The following is a 22,995-nucleotide window of genomic DNA, read 5'->3' as shown; positions in this document are numbered from 1 at the left end:
AAACCATACAGACTAGCCACTGTTGGTGCTCGATCTAAGTCAACTGTGCGCATGTGCGACTCCATTCTACGGTTGCTTCAGATCAGCAACGACATGGCGCAGCGTTGGTCGAGCGAGCTAGAGATTGAATGAAGAGAGGGAGCGGCCGTAGCGAAACAAACGTTTTTCAAAGGTTTTGGATCACTGCAACCACGAGTATTATGTGAGATTAGCTGTGGACAGATGCATCTCCCCCCCCCCCAACACACACACACACACACACACACACACACACACACACGACCAAACGCAATACCTGACAGAGTTCATCCATTATCCAAGCCGCTTATCCTGCTCTCAGGGTCGCGGGGATGCTGGAGCCTATCCCAGCAGCCATTGGGTGGCAGGCGGGGAGACACCCTGGACAGGCTGCCAGGCCATCACAGGGCCCACCCACACACACACACACATTCACACACACACATTCACACTTAGGGACAATTTAGTACGGCCGATTCACCTGACCTCCATGTCTTTGGACTGTGGGAGGAAACCGGAGCCCCCGGAGGAAACCCATACAGACACGGGGAGAACATGCAAACTCCACACAGAGGACGACCCGGGACGACCCCCCAAGGCTGGACTACCCCGGGGCTCGAACCCAGGACCTTCTTGCTGTGAGGTGGCAATGCTAACCACTGTGCCACCGTGCCACCCCAGAGTATAAAATGTAGCAGATGTCACTGGCACCAAAAACCAAGACTGGCATCCTGAAACCTCAACGGTATCAGACCTGCAGAATTCTGTGCCTGGCATTGTTGGCATCCAGATGACACATCTTGAAATTTCCTCTGTTTTAAATCTATCACGCTAATACAACTGTCTTCAGTGTACCCTACGTTGACTGGGTCCAATAAGGGTTTATTCATTTTATCATGAAAACCCAACGAAAGACAAACTCAAACAATATAACTAAACTTTAAATATAGGCTTAACTACATCAATTTTGAATAACCTCATTTTACCAAATTGTGGGCATGATTTATATCAAATGTTCAAACCTTTTATTTAACAAGTACAATTTTACACTAACCCAGAATTTTTCCTCTGCATTCAGTAGGGTTGTGTGCTGGTGAGGATCTGGTGATACGATATGCATCACGATACAGGGTTATGATTCAATATATGGTGATATATTGTGATACTGTCAGAAAGGTGATATATTATGATACTGTCAGAAAAGGTGATATATTGTGATACTGTCAGAAAGGTGATATATTGTGATACTGTCAGAAAGGTGATATATTGTGATACTGTAAGAAAGGTGATATATTGTGATACTGTCAGAAAGGTGATATATTGTGATACTGTCAGAAAGGTGATATATTGTGATACTGTAAGAAAGGTGATATATTGTGATACTGTAAGAAAGGTGATATATTGTGATACTGTCAGAAAGGTGATATATATAAGGTCTGATTTCAATTACAATTTATACTGGCCTCATCACACATTTTATTTCAGCTGACATCCTTTAATCAGACCACTCCACCCACACACAGACACACACACGCAGCCTTTCTCTGGCTTAGCCAGCATCCTTGGTTTAAAGCCAATTTAATCTCTCGCTACATTCCCACCAACAGATACAGATACACATAGTCAGTGTGTGTGTGTGTGTGTGTGTGTGTGTGTGTGTGGGTGTTGTGATGCGTCTAGTGCAGCAGTGTGTAGTTGGAGGGAAGGTGCATGTGTTCTTCCAACCCGCTTGTGTCCCTCCTGCCCTTAGCTTGCTGCCGCTGGCTAGCCTTTGTGGCGAATAGGGCAGCATCCTAGCGTGTAAGCCTTCCCTTGCCAGTACATAGCCTCTCCTTCACCAAGACTCCTGCCAGGCCTCCCCGTGGCCACACGTGGTAACTGGGGTCTTGCGGCCCCAGGCTAACTTGGCAGGGGATCTCGGAGCAGCAGTGGGCCCCAGAGATATGGTGTGCAGGCCCACCCTGGTGGACACGCCCTGGCACCTATCAACCACTGCCCCGCTGCCTTGTGGGTGAGTCTGGAAGACATAAGGCTAAGGGAGCTCACCCCAACAGAAAAGCAAGCTGTGGCGGTACGCTTCGAGGCGGTTCCCAAAAAACTGGATTTCCGGCAGCCCCCTGCAGTTGTGTGGAGGTGCCGGTCGTCTAGGGATCCCCCTTGCCATCGGAACCATCTCCTCTACAATCAAGTCATGTGGTGTTGGGAGAAGCGCACCCCCCATGCCACTTTAAAAACCATCTTCTGCTATCTGAGTCCCCGACCTCACAAAGTCTGGCGGCGATGGAGTATCCAATGACAGGAGCAGGTCTGAATGAGCTGGGAGCTCTTAGTTGGAACTCTGCACACCAGCGGCACAGGGCAATGGTCGTTAGCAGCTGGGATTGAGTGGCAGCTGTTTCTGGCAGACCTCTTTGCGTCTGAGCAGCCCTATTTAGGGACTGCACTGCTCACCCCTTTCGGGGAACGGCCTAGAAAAGATGGCCCAAAAATTGCTCACTCAACACTGCGCCTGGGCAGGAAACCGCACTTGCCGGGCCATTCCACTATGCGGTCGAAAAACACACACTATACCACTAAGATTTGCAGCATGGAACATAAGAACACTCCTGGACGTCAGCCATGGTACGGACAGACCTCAATGCAGAACAGCACTTATTGCTAGCGAGCTGAGGCGCTATTGTGTGGATGTGGCGGCACTCAGTGAGACCAGGCTCCTTGAAGAGGGCTCGCTCAACGAAGTAGGAGAGGGCTATACCTTCTTTTGGAAAGGATACCCCCTAGGAGGTCAACACATCCATGGAGTTGGTGTTGCAATTAAGAACAGTCTCTTACCCAAACTCGAAGAAACACCAGTGGGCATTAATGAGCGGCTTATGACTCTCCGTATACCCCTCGCAAAATGTCGATACATCACCTTGATAAGTGCCTATGCTCCAACTTTACCATCTCATGATGAAGAGAAAGATCGCTTCTACCAGGCACTCCATGATATACTCATCAACATCCCAAGGAGCGACAAAGTAATTTTGCTTGGTGATTTTAATGCCCGAGTTGGGAAGAATATGCAAAATTGGAATGGAGTAATTGGCGCCCACGGCATTGGAAGAGTCAACCCCAATGGCATAAGACTTCTTAGTCTGTGCTCGGAACATGACCTCACCATCACAAACACCATTTACCAACAAAAGAATAAATAAATACAAGGCATCCTGGATGCATCCCAGATCCAAAAACTGGCACCTGCTTGATTATGCTATCGTGAGGCGGGTTGATCTTAAAGACGTGCTCCTTACAAGAGCTATGCGAGGAGCAGACTGCTGGACAGACCATCGCATGATCCTGACAAAAGTCAGAGTACATGTCCGACCCTTGAGACGCCAATCTGGGCCAAAAAAGAAACCACTCCACTGCGCCAGACTATCCAACAGCGACACCCGAAACACCTTCTGTCGTTCTCTAGCCGACAACTTAGTTGACATTGAACAGCTGATCAACTCAGAGTCTGGGATGGATGAAAAGTGGACCTCTCTGAGCACCACCCTCTTTGACAATGCAGCCCAATCCATTGGCTTCAAAACCAAGAAACATCAGGACTGGTTTGATGACAATGCCGGAACGATCTCCACCCTCCTGGACAACATGCATAAGACACACAGAGCCGCCCTCAGCAACCCTCTATCCCAACCTCTTAAGAAAAAAATGGCAAGACCTCCGCTCTGAGGCCCAAGCAACTCTGCGGAAACTGCAAAATGAGTGGTGGATTTTGAAAGCCAACGAAATCCAGGCTCATGCAGACAGGAACGACATGCATGGTTTCTATGATGCAGTTAAGGCCATCTATGGCCCCAGAAACTGCTCCCTGACACCCGTTAGATCTGCTGATGGAACAACTCTCATCAAGGATCAGGCCCTGTTAGTGGAGCGGTGGGCGGAGCATTTTAACACCCTGCTCAACCAGCCCACCCCAGTGGACTCAACTGTACTGGCAGAGCTCCCTGAACAGCCTACCTTGCAAGACCTAGACCTCCCACCACCTTTTAAAGAAATCCTACATGCAGTCAAGACCCTGAAAAACAAAAAAACCCCTGGACCTGATAATATTCCAGCTGAAATCCTCAAGGAAGGAGGCTACCTCTGTACGAGGACACTGTATCTCTATATCCTTGAGGTGTGGAGTCGCGAGTGTGTCCCCCAACAGTGGAAAGATGCCAGCATTGTGGCCATTTATAAAAACAAAGGAGACGAATCCATCTGCTCCAACAGTAGGGGTATTTCACTTCACTGCTGGCCATTGCAGGAAAGGTTCTAGCCAAGCTCATGCTCCGCAGACTAACACTCGCAATAGCCGAACAGGTCATACCAGAGTCACAATGCGGCCTTCGAAAGGATAGAGGGACCATTGACATGATCTTTGTGACACGCCAGCTCCAGGAGAAATGCAGAGAACAGCACAAGGATCTATACATAGCATTCATAGACCTCTCAAAGGCATTTGATACAGTTAACCGGGCCCTGCTGTGGCAAGTCCTGAAGAAATTTGGATGTCCACCCAAGTTTCTCACCATTCTTGGACAGTTTCACTCAGGAATGATGGCCCGAGTGGTAGTGGGGAACCGCAGTTCTGAGCCCTTTGGTGTGCAGACTGGAGTCAGACAAGGCTGTGTGCTAGCTAGCACCAGTCCTGTTCAATATCTTCTTAGTCTCTGTTACAACACTGTTGCGAAGGAGGTTGGAGAAGCAGGCTGGAGTTACCATTGACTTCAGGCTTGATGGAAACCTATTCAACATCAGGAGGTTTCAGGCAACCACCAAGTTGACCTCTGAGACCATTATTGAGCTACAGTATGCCGACGACTTTGTCCTGGTAGCTCACACACCAGAAGCTCTACAAAACACTCTGTCGGCAGTTGTAACTGCATACAGGAGAATGGGACTGATTATTAACACCCAAAAGACAGAGGTAATCTGTCAGTTGACTGCCGGCCTCCAAAACCACCCAACAACCTTCACAGCAGAAGGGCAACAACTGGCCACTGTTCCTGCCTTCAAATATCTGGGAAGCGTGCTATCCGACACCTGCAAAATAGACGATGAGATTCAGCACCGCCTCAAACAAGCCTCAACATCTTTTGGCCATCTAAGGAGAAGGGTTTTCCAGAACAGCAACCTCAGTCTCCATACCAAAGTGCTTGTTTACAGAGCAGTGTGCATCTCCACACTATTCTATGGATGTGAGGCAGGACCATCTACAGCCACCATCTCAGGAGCCTGGAGGCCTTCCATGTAAAATGTCTCCAGAGGATCCTCGGCATTACTTGGGAGGACAGAGTGCCACACACAGAGGTGTTGGAGCGGGCAGGCAGCTGCAGCGTGGAGTCTACCCTAAAACACCATCAACTCAGGTGGCTTGGGCATGTTATCCGCATGCCCAGCGAACGACTCCCACGAAAAGTCCTCTACAGCCAACTACGCCTTGGCCAACGCACTGCTGGTGGGCAGAAGAAGCGGTTCAAAGACCAAATGAAGACCATACTGAAAAGATGCCAGATCAACCCCTCTTCTTTGGAGGAACTTGCTTTCTGCCTCACAACCTGGCGCTCTCACATCTCAGAGGGAGTGAAGTACATGGAAAACCAGCGCACACAACACCGTGTAGCAAAGCGTGCGAAGAGGCCTGCTCCCAAAGCTACCCCTGCCCCCCCCCCCTCCCCAGCACCACTTTTACATGCCCGGTCTGCAACCGCCACTGTGCATCCAGGACCGGACTATTCAGCCACCAAAGGACCCACAAATAGAAGAAGATGGCCACCATCGGGCACGATGGACAACCAGCAAGCAAGTGTGTGTGTGTGTGTGTGTGTGTGTGTGTGTGTGTGTGTGTGTACGTGTATGCGCGCGCATGTTACCTTGTGCAGCTGTCCCTCTCTGTCTCCCAGCAAGGCGATGGTGTGGCCTGCCTCTGTTGCTGTAGTAACAGCTGTCAGCTGGGTGGTCCTGGTGATGGTTGGCATGGAGGGGAGGGGCACTGAGCTGGCAATGGGGCTGGGGGTGTGTTCCCCCCCGCAGGGGTACTCCAATAAAGAGCCCTTCCACATGAATAGAGAGAGACAGAGAGAGAGAGAGTGTGTGTGTGTGTGAGAGAGAGAGGGAGAGGGAGAGAGAGAGTGATAGAGAGAGAGAGAGGGAGAGGGAGAGAGAGAGTGATAGAGAGAGAGAGAGGGAGAGGGAGAGAGAGAAGGATAGAGAGAGAGAGAGAGGGAGAGGGAGAGAGAGAAGGATAGAGAGAGAGAGAGGGAGAGGGAGAGAGAGAAGGATAGAGAGAGAGAGAGGGAGAGAGAGAGAGAGAGCAGGGGGGGAGAAGAAGAATATTAAGAAGAAGAAAGACACTTTATCTTGTCATTGTACAGTTGTTCAGTTACAATGAAGGTGTTGTCAGCATGTAACCATCCTGTTGTATAGCGGCAGTGGGCAGCTGCAGCACCCGGGGACCAACTCCACTTCTTCTTTCCACTGCCTTGCTCAGGGGCACAGGCAGGAGCATTAACCCGAACATGCATGTCTTTTTGATGGTGGGAGGATACCCATGCAGACATGGGAGAACATGCAAACTCCACACAGAAAGGACCTGGGATGGCCTGGGGTTCGAACCCACGACCTTCATGCAGTGAGGCAACAGTGCTAACCACTGGACCACCGTGCCGCCGGAAGAGACCGGGAGGGCGGGGGGGGGGGTCACACGTCATTACAAAGATCTGAAATGTGAGGAGGTCAGCAGGAGTCGTCTCCACTGACATCTGACCCAACAACGGAATAAAGGAACACAAAACAAAACCATGAAGAAGAATCAGACCTAACGCCGTCATGTCACTCTTTTTTGTTTTTGTCTACATGGTGGTGCTGGTCGTGTGGCTCGGGTCCTGGGCTGTTCCCGTGGCGTCTGGACACTGCTTGGCATCCTCCTCATCCTATTCTTCACATATCTTATAATTCCATTATAGGTGTGTTATCCTCTTTCCATGTTGTATTGTGTAAACTGTGTGAACACAACATCACTGCACGTTGTGCGTCTTGGGAGAGAGACCCTCCTCTGTTGCTCTCCCTGACGTTTCTACCGGATTTCTCTCCCTGGTACAGGGTTTTAGGGAGGTGTTCCTTATCTGATGTGAAGGTCTAAGCACAGGAGGTTGTGTTGCTGTAAAGCCCACTGAGGCACATTTGTAATGTGTGATATTGGCCTATACAAATAACATTCACTTGACTTGACTCAACCCAGTCACTCAACCCAGAAAGCTCAGGAAGGTTGCAGGCTTCTTCTGATGAGTTCGGCGTTGGGAGGGAGCGGGACTCTGTTCAGGTTCACACACTTCATCAGCAGCTACAGACAAGCCCAGCAGGGTCTGCTGGGTTTTACACACTGTGAGTAAATGGTGGACTGAAAGCCGCCAATCTGTAGATGATGTCTTTAATCAATTCAAGTTCAGGATGGAAGATTCAAAGGTTTATTTGTCAAATACTGCACATACAAGTATAACTAGCACTGATTCAGTCGGTCAACTCCTGAATCAGTCAGTCGTCAGCTGGTCCGTCAAACTTTACGCATCGCTCTGAAATCAGGCTGTGTGTATGTAATAGACTCCCATCTGCCCTGTTAGCCCTGTTAGCCCTGTCATCCAAGTTAGCCCTGTTAGCCCTGTTAGCCCAGATGTCCCTATAGCCAGGGTCAACATTAAATGGGCTGTGACCCCTGACAGTACCTAGAGGAACACACGTCACACCACATAACCATTACCTGGTAGTGTGTGTGTGATTGTGTTGGTGTGTGTGTGTTTGCATGAGTGTGTGTGTGTGTGTGTGTGTGTGTGTGTGTGTGTGTGTGTGTGTGTGTGTGTGTGTGTGTGTATAGTATATATACCTTGGGTAGTTTCAGACATTTGGATGACACGGCATATTCTATGTAAGCCTCTTCTTGTCCATTGCTCCCTCTTCCTGCCTCAGTATAACAGACTTCCTGTGCCTTCTGCATCATGGCATCCAGTTCCGCCATTTCATAAACACACAGCGCCGAACGACCTGTGGCCACAGGTGTGGATGCCTGCCCCGCTGCCATGGCGACGAATAGAGTGGCCATGCCCAGATGGGTTCCCAGCCAAGCCCCCTGCGCCAGGTTGTAACCGCTATGGCAGAGCAGGGGAACCTCCACATAGGAGTAGAAGCTCCGGTCGGAGGCACAGAGGCGTGACACATAGGTCCGATACTCCTTCCTGTGCCACATGTCGCGTCTGGAGAACAGGAAGTAGATGTAGGAGGCGTGGCTAAAGGCTTTGACGAAGTGGTTGTTGTACTCAGAGTAACTCCCTACTACCAGCTTCCCGAGCTCCTCTTCCTGGGAGAAGGCCAGGCGGGGGGGCAAGACGGGTGCCAGTCGTCGCGTTGTAATTGGTGGGATGTCCCCGGGGCCTTTGCTGGTGTAGCCCCGCCCGACCAGCATCAGCTGCATCTCGCTTGCCCCGCCCCCGTCCTGTCTGATCTTATTTGTTATGACAACAGCTACCGTGGAGACGCGGGGGTCATTCGCTGCAACATACTGTGTGTCGATGGGGTTCGAGGTCTGGTAGAGTAGGTCCGAGACATTAGAAAGACTCCTACAAGAGGGAAGATGATAAAGTTATTTATTATACATCGACATTCAGCCATGGACAACACATTTTTACAGATGTCATATGGTGTTAAAGAAATATTATGCAACTTTTTACCGTAAAATAACATCAAAATCATTTTGGATACTGGTACACTGACTTGTAATAGGAAGAACGGTGCCTCTTTCATTCCCACTCTGAGCCCCAAATGCCTGCTTTTGCACTATGTAACACGGGTTGACCAGGTACGATCTTCCCTGAGTGATATTTTTTTTCCTAGGATGGCAAAGACATGACCTGCCTCCTCTGCCTCTGATTGGCTTACCCTGATATTCTTACCTTAACCCCAACCAATCTCACTCCTCATGCAACAAACCAACGATACGCCAACCCACCCAATGAAGGCAACTAGTATTAGCCAATCAGAGGCAGAGTAGGGGGGGTCATGGTTTCACCATCCTAGGAAAAAAATATCGTCCCAGGAGACCGAAAATACCTAATCCACCCATCCGTCCATTGTCCAAGCCGCTTATCCCGATTGGGGTCGCGGGGATGCTGGAGCCTATCCCAGCAGTCATTGGGCGGCAGGTGGGGAGACACCCTGGACAGGCTGCCAGGCCATCACACAGGGCCAACATACACACACATTCACACCTAGGGACAATTTCACCTGACCTACATGTCTTTGGACTGTGGGAGAAAAATGGAGCCCCCGGAGAAAACCCACGCAGACACGGGGAGGACATGCAAACTCCACACAGAGGAAAGCCCGGGACGACCCCCAAGGATGGATAACCCCAGGGTTCGAACCCAGGACCTTCTTGCTGTGAGGTGACCGTGCTAACCACTGCGCCACCTAATCTATGAAAGTCCACATCATGCAGACTTTAGTAGCACGTGATGTGAATGGTTAGTGACTGGTAGGACTTTTCATGGAAAAATGATAAGGTGCATAGTGTTTTCCATCTTCATCATAGAAGCCAAATGAGGAAGAAGGCAAGTAGAGTTGACTTTGAAGAGGAAGTGAAGTTGTTGTGTCTAACAAGCAGATATGGCAGAACAAGCTGGTAGAAGACCTTCACCAACAGACAGTACAACGTCAATAAGTAAAAGTGGGTTTTTCATTTGGTTCTGGCAGAACAGCACTGCTGACTCCCTTTCATGTTGAATCCCAGATAGCAAAACTGCTGTGGCCCGGACCCGTCCCACACCCAACACTTTCATCCGGTCCACATACCGTGTGGAATGATGGCACTTGGGCGGTCCGCTCCTGTTTGCCAGATCTGGGCCAGAACAAAGCCGTAGCAATGCTGCATGTGCCACATATTTGCCAAAGGTGGCCATATTTGTTTTGTGATATTTGGGCCATATTCACCATTTACCACACGGGCCACTTCAGGGTCACATCCAGATTCCATGTTGCCGAGAGCACCGCATCTTTGCCAAAAAAGGCCCACATGTGATTTGGCATATTTGGGCCATATTTGTTATTATACATGTGGACCACTTCAGGCTCACATCCATTGTGTCAGGGCCAGAAGAAGGCCGTCAGTGCTGCACCACTGCCTGAAGTGGCCCACATCCGGATGCTGTCTGGGATGGAGCTTTACCAACACCTACACCGGAGACACACCGTGACAATAAAGCCATGAGCTTCAGGTTTCCAGCTTTAACAGTGTCAATACTAGTGCTGAAATGGTAGCACCATGACAAGTTCAGACTCCGAGCTACTGTAGCTCAGAGGTGGAGCAGGTGGTTTGGCAACTGGAGAGTTGCTGGCTCAATCCTCTGCTCTTCCTGGCAAAAATGTCAAGGTGTCCCTGGGCAAGACATCTAACCCTTAACTGCTCCCGATGAGCTGGTTGTTACCTTGTGTGGTTGGCACCACCCTTGGTGTGTTAGTGTGTGGACGAATGTGAGACATGAGTTAATCGTAAAGGGCCTTGAGTAGCTGTTGCAGCTAGCAAAGCTCTACATAAAATGCAGTACATCTACCTACTATTCTCTCCCTCTCACCTCTTTTCACAGATGCCTTGGTAGACAGACCCACACACAATAAGACTCCCTGTGTGCGTGGTGCCCCCCCCAGGCTCCAGAAGGAGAATTTTATTGTAGTTATTTGTGAGGCGGGCGGACGGGCAGTCCTGGGGCAGGATGGGAGGTAGACACTCCTGGGAGTCCAGCCTAGGTCCGGTCCGGCTGTGAGATAGAACCTCAAGCTGCGGAGACAGCTGATAGACATGGTTCACCCCCCCGACATACAGCTGCCTCGAGCCAGGCTCCTCCAGGAGGTGACTTAGGGGGGCGCCCTCCAACGTCACCGAGTAGAATGGAGGGTCAAAGGTCACATCATCTGCAGAGGTGGAGAGGAGGAGTGATGACAGGAGGAGCCACCAACGGGCCAGGAAGAGGAGAGGAGGAGGAGGAGAGGAGGCCGGCATGGCAGCCCCTCTTACCTACTGGACAAGAGAAGAGAGAGGACAGAGTGAGAAAGAAGAGTGGTGGGGATAAAAGGTTTAGAGTTCTCTGTAGACACACAACAATGAACACACCAACACACATACACACACACACTTCATACACCAGCTTCAAACGCCTGCCTTTGTTCTCCAAACGCTCACTGACAGTAAGAGAGAAAAGGGATGAAGAAAGCGAGACAGACAGAAAGACCAACAGACATCTTGATGAAGACACATGACTACTCACAGACCGCCTGTAGTCCTATCACAGAACTCCATTAGACCACCCATAGACTTAATGTAAAACAGACTAACAGACCTCCTATAGACCAACAGACCTCCTGTAGACCAGCAGACCTCCTGTAGACCAACAGATCTCCTACAGACTTCCTATAGATCAACAGACTTATTACAGACCTCCTGTAGACCAACAGGTCTCCTACAGACCTCCTGTAGACCAACAGACCTCCTACAGACCTCCTGTAGACCAACAGACCTCCTACAGACCTCCTGTAGACCAACAGACATCCTGCAGACTTCCGTAGATTTCATGCAAACTTCAGACGGAGCTCCTTATAGAGAGGCAAGCTCCAAAGCTGTATGATTTAATTGAAGACCTACTTGGTGACTTACCTACAGACAAAGGGACTAGTTAGTTGAGACTGGAGATAGAGGGCTGGGTAAATTAAAGCTAGAGTAGGCAATTTATCGTAGCAGCATTTTTTTGTTATATTGGTTGAAATTGTCTTTACATCCCGACAGCAATCAATAACTAAAATGCTCTGACAAAAAGAAAAAAGCCTGTCCAGTCACTTCACTTGATCCAAATGAAGTGACTGGATGGCCTTCCTGTCTGGCTACATACATAGGAAACCAAGAGTGTGGCATTCCACGCTCTCTTGGAAAGAGAGTTCAAGGTCAGAGTGAGGGTATAAACACAAGGCCATGTGTGCGACCATGGCCATGCGTAGAGCCGGACACGTGTTGAACAAGGTTAAAAGAGTTGGTAGTGTTTAAAAAGTTGGTTGCAAGAGAATCGGAGAGGTTGTCTATGTGCACATTAAAATCACCAGCCATAATAGCTTCATCATAACTGAGAACCAGCGAAGTGAACAGTTCAGAGTTCATTTAAAGAAGAATTGTTAGGTTTGGGTGGTCAGCAGACAAGCGAGCAAGATACTGGGATTTCACAACCGATTTTAAAAAGAAAGTAATTCAAAGTTACTGAAAGTATTCCATGTAATCTGACTACAAATAAAATCAATCTTAAAAACAACTGCAATACCCCCACCATGACCAGCGAGCCTGGGGAGATTGAGGGTCTGGTAACTGGGAGGACAGAGGTCTATGAGAGGGCAGCAGTCCTCGGTTTTAAGCCAGGCCTCAGTTAAAAGTAAGAAATCCAGATTGTGAGATGAAATGAGACTGTTAAAAACGAAAGTCTTGTTTAACAGAGATATTCTGCTACACAACACGAACACTGCTGGGGTGAAGGACTTGACTGAGGGAACTCCTGATGGACATCTGAGAAAGGTTGTTTGTTGTAAGAGCAGACTGACCGTGTTTGACCGGTTTAGAGGTCTGTTGTTGTGACAGATAGGATGGACTGGGAGGACCAGGCTCAGCCAGAGACATGCAGGGCTGTATCCTGTCAGAGGGAGCGCTAGAGGGGCACATGATACAGAGTTTGACGCATGATCTCTGCATGCAGCTAAACATCAGGCTGAAGAAGCTACATAATGGATGAGGCTATATGTCAGTTGCTTCACCCCCCTCGGCGTTTGGGTGAATACCTTCTTTTTTGTAGAAGTCCCTGTAGCAGTGCAGAAATTCATTACCCAGCAGTGCAGATTGAAGAGGCGGCTAAAGCGCTCTGAGCCCTTCGCTAGGGATGGAATGCGGCCAGACAGGATAGAGTTTTTGCCCAGGCTCTCTAAGGTAAGTGAGGGACTCAAAGTCAGGAACCTGTTCCAAACCTGTTCCGGCATGTAAGAAAGCATCACAAGGCCACATATGACAACTGCATGGCTAAAAACTCGATCAGCAGTATGTCAGGTAGGTCAAATACCACACGGCAGGGATCACTGACTGAAATGTTTGAGAGTATTTCTCCATATGAACCAGATTCAACACGGCACCGTGAAAATATTCAGGCGATAATGGCGTTCATAGGGGAAGTAGGGGTGTAAGAAAATATCGATACACTTGAGTATGGGGACATTATCTTTTGTGATACTGTATCGATTCTCAAAACCACTGTATGGATATTTAATTGTTTACATGTAAAGGTCGGTGACAAACATGTTGTGTTGTGTGTAACCCCACGACCACTAGATAACAGTGTTGTAATCTATCTTCAGCCATTTGACTCTTCCACACCAACCCAACAACGTAAACTGAGACAGGACGTAGCATAAGAACAAAGAACACAGGCCTATGAAACCACAATATATCACCTTTCTGACAGCATCACAATATATTACCTTTCTGACAGCATCACAATATATCACCTTTCTGACAGTATCACAATATATCACCTTTCTTACAGTATCACAATATATCACCTTTCTGACAGTATCACAATATATCACCTTTCTGACAGGACCACAATATATCACCTTTCTGACAGTATCACAGTATATCACCTTTCTGACAATATCACAATATATCACCTTTCTGACAGCATTACAATATATCACCTTTCTGACAGTATCACAATATATCACCTTTCTGACAGTATCACAATATATCACCTTTCTGACAGTATCACAATACATCACCTTTCTGACAGCATCACAATAGATCACCTTTCTGACAGTATCACAATATATCACCTTTCTGACAGCATCACAATATATCACCTTTCTGACAGCATCACAATATATCACCTTTCTGACAGCATCACAATATATCACCTTTCTGACAGCATCACAATATATCACCTTTCTGACAGCATCACAATATATCACCTTTCTGACAGCATCACAATATATCACCTTTCTGACAGTATCACAATATATCACCTTTCTGACAGTATCACAATACATCACCTTTCTGACAGCATCACAATAGATCACCTTTCTGACAGTATCACAATATATCACCTTTCTGACAGCATCACAATATATCACCTTTCTGACAGCATCACAATATATCACCTTTCTGACAGCATCACAATATATCACCTTTCTGACAGTATCACAATATATCACCTTTCTGACAGCATCACAATATATCACCTTTCTGACAGCATCACAATATATCACCTTTCTGACAGCATCACAATATATCACCTTTCTGACAGTATCACAATATATCACCTTTCTGACAGTATCACAATATATCACCATATATTGACTCGTAACCCTGTACCGTGATACATATCGTATCACCAGATCCTCGCCAGTACGCAGCCCTAAGGGGAACATATGATGTCCCTCAACACGGTGACCAAGGCCAAGTTTACGGCTTTGGTAAAGACGTGGATAAACTGTAGAGCACGCCATCCCACACATATTTCAGCCAGGCTGCCATACTGGAGCTACATAAGCCATGTAGGCGGAGTCGCAGCGGGGCTAAAAACAGCAGTTTTTCACTACTACAGCGGACATGTGGTCAAGCCGTATAGCGCCACCTCAGTTCATCACAACACGGAGGTTCCGGCCTACAGGACAGAGCAGTTTATATGTTGACTGTTCTTCAGGCCAGAGTAGAGAATGATTTATCGCTTGTGTTTAGTGGATAACACAGAAGACAATGAACTTTAAAAAAAATTGCATACTAAATTGCAATTGCAATATTGGTCTAAAAAAAAAATCACAATTATATTATTTTCCCTAGCTTCTGGTATTTGAGTTTAGGCTACCTGCTCTGGTCTACACGGCACTTTGATCAACGTGGGTTGTTTTTACATGTTCTCTGACTTGACTTGAAACTCTGCTATAAAAATACAATTTCAAGAGTAGGATTAATCACAGTCACAGCTGGACATCACCTCAGTAGCGCCAATAAAACGTTTCACACGGCTGAGCTGTTTTCTTACCGTTAGTTTTATTGCTTTAGAGTGGGTGAAGAAGAGAGAGAGGCAGGGTGGAGTGGGTGGAGAAGAGAGTGCAGGCAGGGTGGAGTGGGTGAAGAAGAGAGAGAGGCAGGGTGGAGTGGGTGAAGAAGAGAGTGCAGGCAGGGTGGAGTGGGTGAAGAAGAGAGTGCAGGCAGGGTGGAGTGGGTGAAGAAGAGAGAGAGGCAGGGTGGAGTGGGTGAAGAAGAGAGTGCAGGCAGGGTGGAGTGGGTGAAGAAGAGAGTGCAGGCAGGGTGGAGTGGGTGAAGAAGAGAGAGAGGCAGGGTGGAGTGGGTGGAGAAGAGAGTGCAGGCAGGGTGGAGTGGGTGAAGAAGAGAGAAAGGCAGGGTGGAGTGGGTGAAGAAGAGAGTGCAGGCAGGGTGGAGTGGGTGAAGAAGAGAGTGCAGGCAGGGTGGAGTGGGTGAAGAAGAGAGAGAGGCAGGGTGGAGTGGGTGAAGAAGAGAGAGAGGCAGGGTGGAGTGGGTCAAGAAGAGAGTGCAGGCAGGGTGGAGTGGGTGAAGAAGAGAGTGCAGGCAGGGTGGAATGGGTGAAGAAGAGAGTGCAGGCAGGGTGGAGTGGGTGAAGAAGAGAGAGAGGCAGGGTGGAGTGGGTGAAGAAGAGAGTGCAGGCAGGGTGGAGTGGGTGAAGAAGAGAGTGCAGGCAGGGTGGAGTGGGTGAAGAAGAGAGTGCAGGCAAGGTGGAGTGGGTGAAGAAGAGAGTGCAGGCAGGGTGGAATGGGTGAAGAAGAGAGTGCAGGCAGGGTGGAGTGGGTGAAGAAGAGAGTGCAGGCAGGGTGGAGTGGGTGGAGAAGAGAGTGCAGGCAGGGTGGAGTGGGTGAAGAAGAGAGAGAGGCAGGGTGGAGTGGGTGGAGAAGAGAGTGCAGGCAGGGTGGAGTGGGTGAAGAAGAGAGAGAGGCAGGGTGGAGTGGGTGAAGAAGAGAGAGCAGGCAGGGTGGAGTGGGTGAAGAAGAGAGTGCAGGCAGGGTGGAGTGGGTGGAGAAGAGAGTGCAGGCAGGGTGGAGTGGGTGAAGAAGAGAGAGAGGCAGGGAGGAGTGGGTGAAGAAGAGAGTGCAGGCAGGGTGGAGTGGGTGAAGAAGAGAGTGCAGGCAGGGTGGAGTGGGTGGAGAAGAGAGAGAGGCAGGGTGGAGTGGGTGGAGAAGAGAGTGCAGGCAGGGTGGAGTGGGTGAAGAAGAGAGTGCAGGCAGGGTGGAGTGGGTGGAGAAGAGTGTCAGGAGTGATGTGTGACAGAAGGGTACCAGCAAGAGTTAAAGGGAAGGTTTACAAGATGGTTGTGAGACCAGCTATGTTGTATGGTCTGGAGACAGTGGCACTGATGAAAAGACAGGAGGAAGAGATGGGAACGGATGATCCAGTGTGGCGCCCCCTAACGGGAGCAGCTGAAAGTAGTAGTAGTAGTAGTAGTAGTAGTAGTAGTAGTATTCGCCAATTTAAATCATGAACACGGTGACATTAAACACATGTGAAGTCTTCTAACAAGGGCTCCTTCCCCCGATAGGCAAAAAAAGGTGGTTTGTCGCCAAGTCCGAGCCCCGCAGAAGGGGAGATGGACCTGTTGGAGATGTGAGGGACCTCTTCTAGTGGTCTTTGTTCTTGTCCATGTGGTGTGTGTGCAGCCCGGCTGCTGAGGGACATGAAGGAGGATGTGGTGCTGATGCTGCAGCAGCTGCTACTGTGCAGTGAAATGGAGGAATCCTCCCGACACGTGTTTAATGGAGAGGGATCAAACAGAGAATCATGCAGTACAAAGAGCCAAGGCAAGAAAGCCAAGAGGGAGAGACCTGAAATTAGAGGGAGACAAAGACTCATTGAAAGAGAGGGAATACACAGAGACGTGAGCAGGCAGAGAGAAGCTGCTGGGGGTTTCTACAGACTCCTCTCACGAGCCCCTCCTAACAGACATTAGAGAGACTTAAATCTCTTAAATCTCAGTCTTCTGTCAAACCTGACCTCTTTTCTCGAGTCTGCCCTGATACCACTCTACTGTACTACTGCTGCTGCTACTACCATTACTACCATTACTACTACTGCTACTACTACTACCACGACTACTACTACTACTACTACCACTCTACTATACTACTGCTGCTGCTACTACCACTACCATTACTACTACTACTACTACTACTGATACCACTCTACTATACTACTGCTGCTGCTACTACCATTACTACCATTACTACTACTGCTACTACTACTACTACCACGACTACTACTACTACTACCACTCTACTATACTACTGCTGCTGCTACTACCACTACCATTACTACTACTACTACTACTACTACTACTGATACCACTCTACTATACTACTACTGCTGCTACTACCATTACTACTACTAATATTACTACTACTACCACTCTACTATACTACTGCTGCTACTACCATTACTACCATTACTACTATTACTACTACTAAGATTACTACTACTACCACTACTACCATTACTACTACTACTAATATTACTACTACTACCACTACTACTACTACCATTACTACCATTACTACTATTACTACTACTACTAATATTACTACTAATACCACTACTACGACTACCATTACTACCATTACTACTACTACTAATATTACTACTACTACCACTACTACTACTACCATTACTACCATTACTACTACTACTAATACTACTACTACTACCACTACTACTACTACCATTACTACTACTACGACTACCATTACTAATATTACTACTACTACTACTACTACGACTACCATTACTACTATTACTATTACTACTAATATTACTACTACTACCACTACTACTATTACTTCTACTACTAATATTGCTACTACTACTACTACCACTACTACGACTACGACTACCATTACTACTACTACTATTACTTCTACTACTAATATTGCTACTACTACTAGTACTACTACTAGTACTATTACTTCTACTATTACTATTATTATTACTACTACTACCACTACTACTACTACTACCACTACTATTACTACTATTGCTACTATTACTTCTACTACTAGTATTACTACTACTACTACTACTACTAGTCAAACTACTTCTACTACTACTACCACAACTACTACTACTACTAGTATTACTATTACTACTACCACCACTACTACTACTATTTTCAGCTGCTGCCGTTAGGGGGCGCCACAGTGGAACATCTGTTTCCATCTCTTCCTCTCCTCTGCATCTTCCTCTGTCACACCAGCCACCTGCATGTCCTCCCTCACCACCTCCATAAACCTCCTCTTTGGCCTCCCTCTTCTCCTCTTCCCTGGCAGCTCCATATTCAGCATCCTTCTCCCAGTATACCCAGCATCTCTCCTCCACACATGTCCAAACCATCTCAATCTTGTCTCTCTTGCTTTGTCTCCAAACCGTCCAACCTGAGCTGTCCCTCTAATATACTCCTTCCTAATCCTGTCCTTCTTCATCACTCCCAATGAAAATCTTATCATCTTCATCTCTGCCACCTCCAGCTCCTCCTCCTGTCTTTTCATCAGTGCCACTGTCTCCAAACCATACAACATAGCTGGTCTCACTACCATCTGGTAAACCTTCCCTTTAACTCTTGCTGGTACCCTTCTGTCACACATCACTCCTGACACTCTTCTCCACCCACTCCACCCTGCCTGCACTCTCTTCTTCACCTCTCTCCTGCACTCCCCGTTACTTTGGACAGTTGACCCCAAGTATTTAAATTCATCCACCTTCGTCACCTCCACTCCTTGCATCGTAACCATTCCACTGTCCTCCCTCTCATTCACTCATATGTATTCCGTCTTGCTCCTACTGACTTTCGTTCCTCTTCTCTCCAGTGCATACCTCCACCTCTCCAGGCTCTCCTCCACCTGCACCCTACTCTCGCTACAGATCACAATGTCATCTGCAAACATCATCGTCCACAGAGTCTCCTGCCTGATCTTGTCCGTCAACCTGTCCATCACCGTTGCAAACAAGGGCTGAGCCGATCCTTGGTGTAATCCCACCTCCACCTTGACCCCATCTGTCATTCCAACCACACACCTCACCATTGTCACACTTCCCTCATACATATCCTGCACCACTCCTACATACTTCTCTGCAACTCCTGACTTCCTCATACAATACCACACCTCCTCTCTCAGCACCCTGTCATAAGCTTTCTCTAAATCTACAAAGACACAATGTAACTCCTTCTGACCTCCTCTATACTTCTCCATCAACATTCTCAAAGCAAACATCACATCTGTGGTGCTCTTTCCTGGCATGAAACCATACTGCTGCTGCTGATCACCACCTCTCCTCCTCTTAACCTAGCTTCTATTACTCTTTCTCTCCTCTTAACCTAGCTTCTATACTCTTTCTCTCCTCTTAACCTAGCTTCTATTACTCTTTCTCTCCTCTTAACCTAGCTTCTATACTCTTTCTCTCCTCTTAACCTAGCTTCTATTACTCTTTCTCTCCTCTTAACCTAGCTTCTATACTCTTTCTCTCCTCTTAACCTAGCTTCTATTACTCTTTCTCTCCTCTTAACCTAGCTTCTATTCCTCTTTCTCTCCTCTTAACCTAGCTTCTATTACTCTTTCTCTCCTCTTAACCTAGCTTCTATTACTCTTTCTCTCCTCTTAACCTAGCTTCTATTACTCTTTCTCTCCTCTTAACCTAGCTTCTATTACTCTTTCTCTCCTCTTAACCTAGCTTCTGTTACTCTTTCTCTCCTCTTAACCTAGCTTCTATTACTCTTTCTCTCCTCTTAACCTAGCTTCTATTCCTCTTTCTCTCCTCTTAACCTAGCTTCTATTACTCTTTCTCTCCTCTTAACCTAGCTTCTATTACTCTTTCTCTCCTCTTAACCTAGCTTCTATTACTCTTTCTCTCCTCTTAACCTAGCTTCTATTACTCTTTCTCTCCTCTTAACCTAGCTTCTGTTACTCTTTCTCTCCTCTTAACCTAGCTTCTATTACTCTTTCTCTCCTCTTAACCTAGCTTCTATACTCTTTCCCTTATCTTCATGCTGTGGCTGATCAACTTTATACCTCTGTAGTTGCTACAGTTCTGCACATCGCCCCTGTTCTTGAAAACCGGTACCAGTACAGTTCTGATCCACTCCTCAGGCATCCTCTCACTTTCCAGGATTGCGTTAAACAGTGTAGTTATAAACTCCACTGCCACCCGTTCTAAACATAACCAGATTATATAAGCAGTGTGACTGCAGGAGCGGTTCCGTCCGGAAGCGTTTTGGATCAGCAGGAAAAACAAAGTCAAACCATTAAAAAACAAAACAAAAACGGAAGTAATGACATCCGTTGTGCACGTGTAGTTCATATGCTGTGTGTATATTATGTTGTGTGTGTGTGTGTGTATTCTGTTGTGTTCGGGTGTGTATATTGTTGTGTATATTGTGTTGTGTGTGTCTGGTTTGTGTGTAGGGTTTTTGTTTTGTTTTTTAGGGAGTTGTTCCTTATGCCATGTGAGGCTCTGAGGACAGGAGGTTGTGTTACTGTAAAGCCGCTGAGGCACATCTGTAACTTGTGATACTGGGCTACACAAATAACACTGACTTGACTTCTGGTGTCGCAGTGGTGATGTAGCGGTGGTGATGTCATGGTAGTGATGTAGCGGTGGTGATGTCATAGTAGTGATGTAGTGGTGGTGATGCAGCCGTGGTGATGTAGCGGTGGTGATGTCATGGTAGTGATGTAGTGGTGGTGATGTAGCCGTGGTGATGTAGTGGTCGTGATGTAGTGGTGGTGATGTAGCTGTGCTGATGCAGCGGTAGTGATGTAACGGTAGTGATGTAGCGGTGGTGATGTAACGGTGGTGATGTAGCGGTGGTGATGTAACGGTGGTGATGTAGCAGTGGTGATGTAGCGGTAGTGATGTAATGGTAGTGATGTAGCGGTGGTGATGTCATGGTAGTGATGTAGCGGTGGTGATGTAGCGGTGGTGATGTAATGGTAGTGATGTAGCGGTGGTGATGTAGCGGTGGTGATGTAACGGTAGTGATGTAGCGGTGGTGATGTAGCAGTGGTGATGTAGCTGTGATGTGTGTATAAGTGTGGTTGTTTTGGTTTATGAACACATTGTCTCAATGCACCACCACTGAGAAGGGTGGGGTTTCATCCTTGTTCTCGACAAAACTAGTGGAGGAAACATTTGGAATCAGAAAATCAAATGGAAATAAAAAGAGTCATGAAGCTGCAGCACAGGAGGGGCGTGGCCATGAAGACCCACGTCATGACTCTCACTGCTGATTGGTCTTCCCAACCTTTGCTGCTGAAACCCCCCCGTGCTCTTAAATGGTGTAGGCTTCAGCCAGGAACAGCTGAGCACAAACAGTAAAGAAAGCAGCTAAACCAGTTCAGCAAGCCCAGCCTACCAGACGGTACTGGGCTTAGTGTCAGATGTTCATGAATGGAGGGACATGAAAAGCTATTTGTTTACAGTCTTTCTGCGCCCAGAATAAAGAGATGAAGCAGTTTGGTTCTTGTCTACAGTATTACTGCCTGAGTACACACTCTGCTGTGTACTACTGGACACATCACACAACAAAGACTACACATAAAGTGGAGCTCACCAACCACATGAGGTTATGAAAGAGGTCTACACGTGGCTGGATGAAGGTGACAGAGCTGCTTGCCGGTCCAGGGCTCTGCAGATCACATGAAGACTTTGAATTAAAAACACATTGTCCGAGATAGACCCACCAGGCACACAGTAGGTCTGGTCCTGATGAACGACTTGACCCATCGCTTCTTTCAGTTTATTGGCCAGCGCTTTGGACAGGAGCTTGTAATCAGAACACAGGAGCTAAACTAGACGCCAGTTCTTAATGTCAGGAAGGTCTCCTTTCTTTGGTAGTAACGTTATTACTGCTCTTCTGCAGCTTAAAGGCAACAACATTTTCTGAAAACCTTCATTCAACACAGACAACAAGTCTTGTCCAACGTCACTCCAGAAAGTCTTACAAAATTCCACTGGAAGACCATCAATGCCTGACACTTGCCTCCATCCATGCCCTGCAAAGCTGCATGCAGCTGTGACAGCACCAGCAGTTCTTCCAGATGAACACTGTCTTCTGTGGAGATCTTTGGCAAGCCCTCAGTAAAAGAGGCAAACATCTCCTCATTCTCCCCACACTCACCGCTGTACAGCTTTGAATAAAACTCCACTGCTTGTCGTCGTATTTCTTTCGGCTCTGTTAACTCCCTTCCTGTGTCAGAGCGAAGTGCATGAATAAACCTGCTCTGACCACTCTTCTTCTCAAGACCAAAGAAGAATTTAGATGGCACATCCATCTGATTCATACTCAGAAATCTTGATCGGACTAAAGCGCCTTGAGCCCTAGTGCCCAGTACATCTGCAAGAATATTTTTTTCTATTTGAGGACCTCAATATGTCCTCGATTTCCTGTGGATTCTACTAATCTTTGAAGTTCCACTGTTTCTATCTCCACATCACTCATAGACCGGGTAACGTCCCTAGTAACATTGAGAGTGTACTGTTGACAGAGCTGCTTTATCTCTACTTTACCGTACTCCCACCACTGTCCCAAAGATGTGAAGTCTTATTGTTTAGTTCTAAAATTATTCCAAACGACTCTAAAAACATCCTTAAAATTAAGATCACAAGTTAAAGCGGTGTTAAAATGCCAGCACACACTTTTTGGTTTCATGTTTACAATTAAACCATCACAAATAACCAGGGAATGTTCAGTGAAACCTACAGGTACGATCTTACACATTTTCAAAACAGTGAACTGATGTTTGAATCAGTAAAATCTGTCTAACCTAGCCAAAGACATGAAACGATCTCTAGTATGAGTCCATGTA

The 22,995-nt window shown here is 47.4% G+C and overlaps 1 protein-coding gene across 3 annotated transcripts in view; it reads right to left on the bottom strand.

Moving 5' to 3' along the window:
* plxnb3 (plexin B3) overlaps positions 1 to 22,995 on the bottom strand; it is a 136,994-nt gene that overhangs the window by 80,535 nt on the left and 33,464 nt on the right. For 2 of the 3 annotated variants that reach the window (XM_056275288.1, XM_056275290.1), the window contains exons 2-4: positions 10,671 to 11,113; positions 7,931 to 8,660; positions 5,925 to 6,104 (exon numbers count right to left, since the gene is read on the bottom strand). In XM_056275288.1, coding sequence (XP_056131263.1) covers positions 5,925 to 6,104; positions 7,931 to 8,660; positions 10,671 to 11,095 — 1,335 coding nt within the window. In that variant the 5' untranslated portion in view covers positions 11,096 to 11,113. The remainder of the gene's footprint in view (positions 1 to 5,924; positions 6,105 to 7,930; positions 8,661 to 10,670; positions 11,114 to 22,995) is intronic. The other variant, XM_056275289.1, reaches the window with a different exon arrangement.

This window comes from Lampris incognitus, chromosome 2 (genome assembly GCF_029633865.1).
Source record: "Lampris incognitus isolate fLamInc1 chromosome 2, fLamInc1.hap2, whole genome shotgun sequence".
In the NCBI taxonomy this organism is placed as follows: Eukaryota; Metazoa; Chordata; class Actinopteri; order Lampriformes; family Lampridae; genus Lampris; species Lampris incognitus.
The sequence above is the reverse complement of the archived record's forward strand: the minus strand, read 5'-3'. Positions and strand labels throughout refer to the sequence as shown.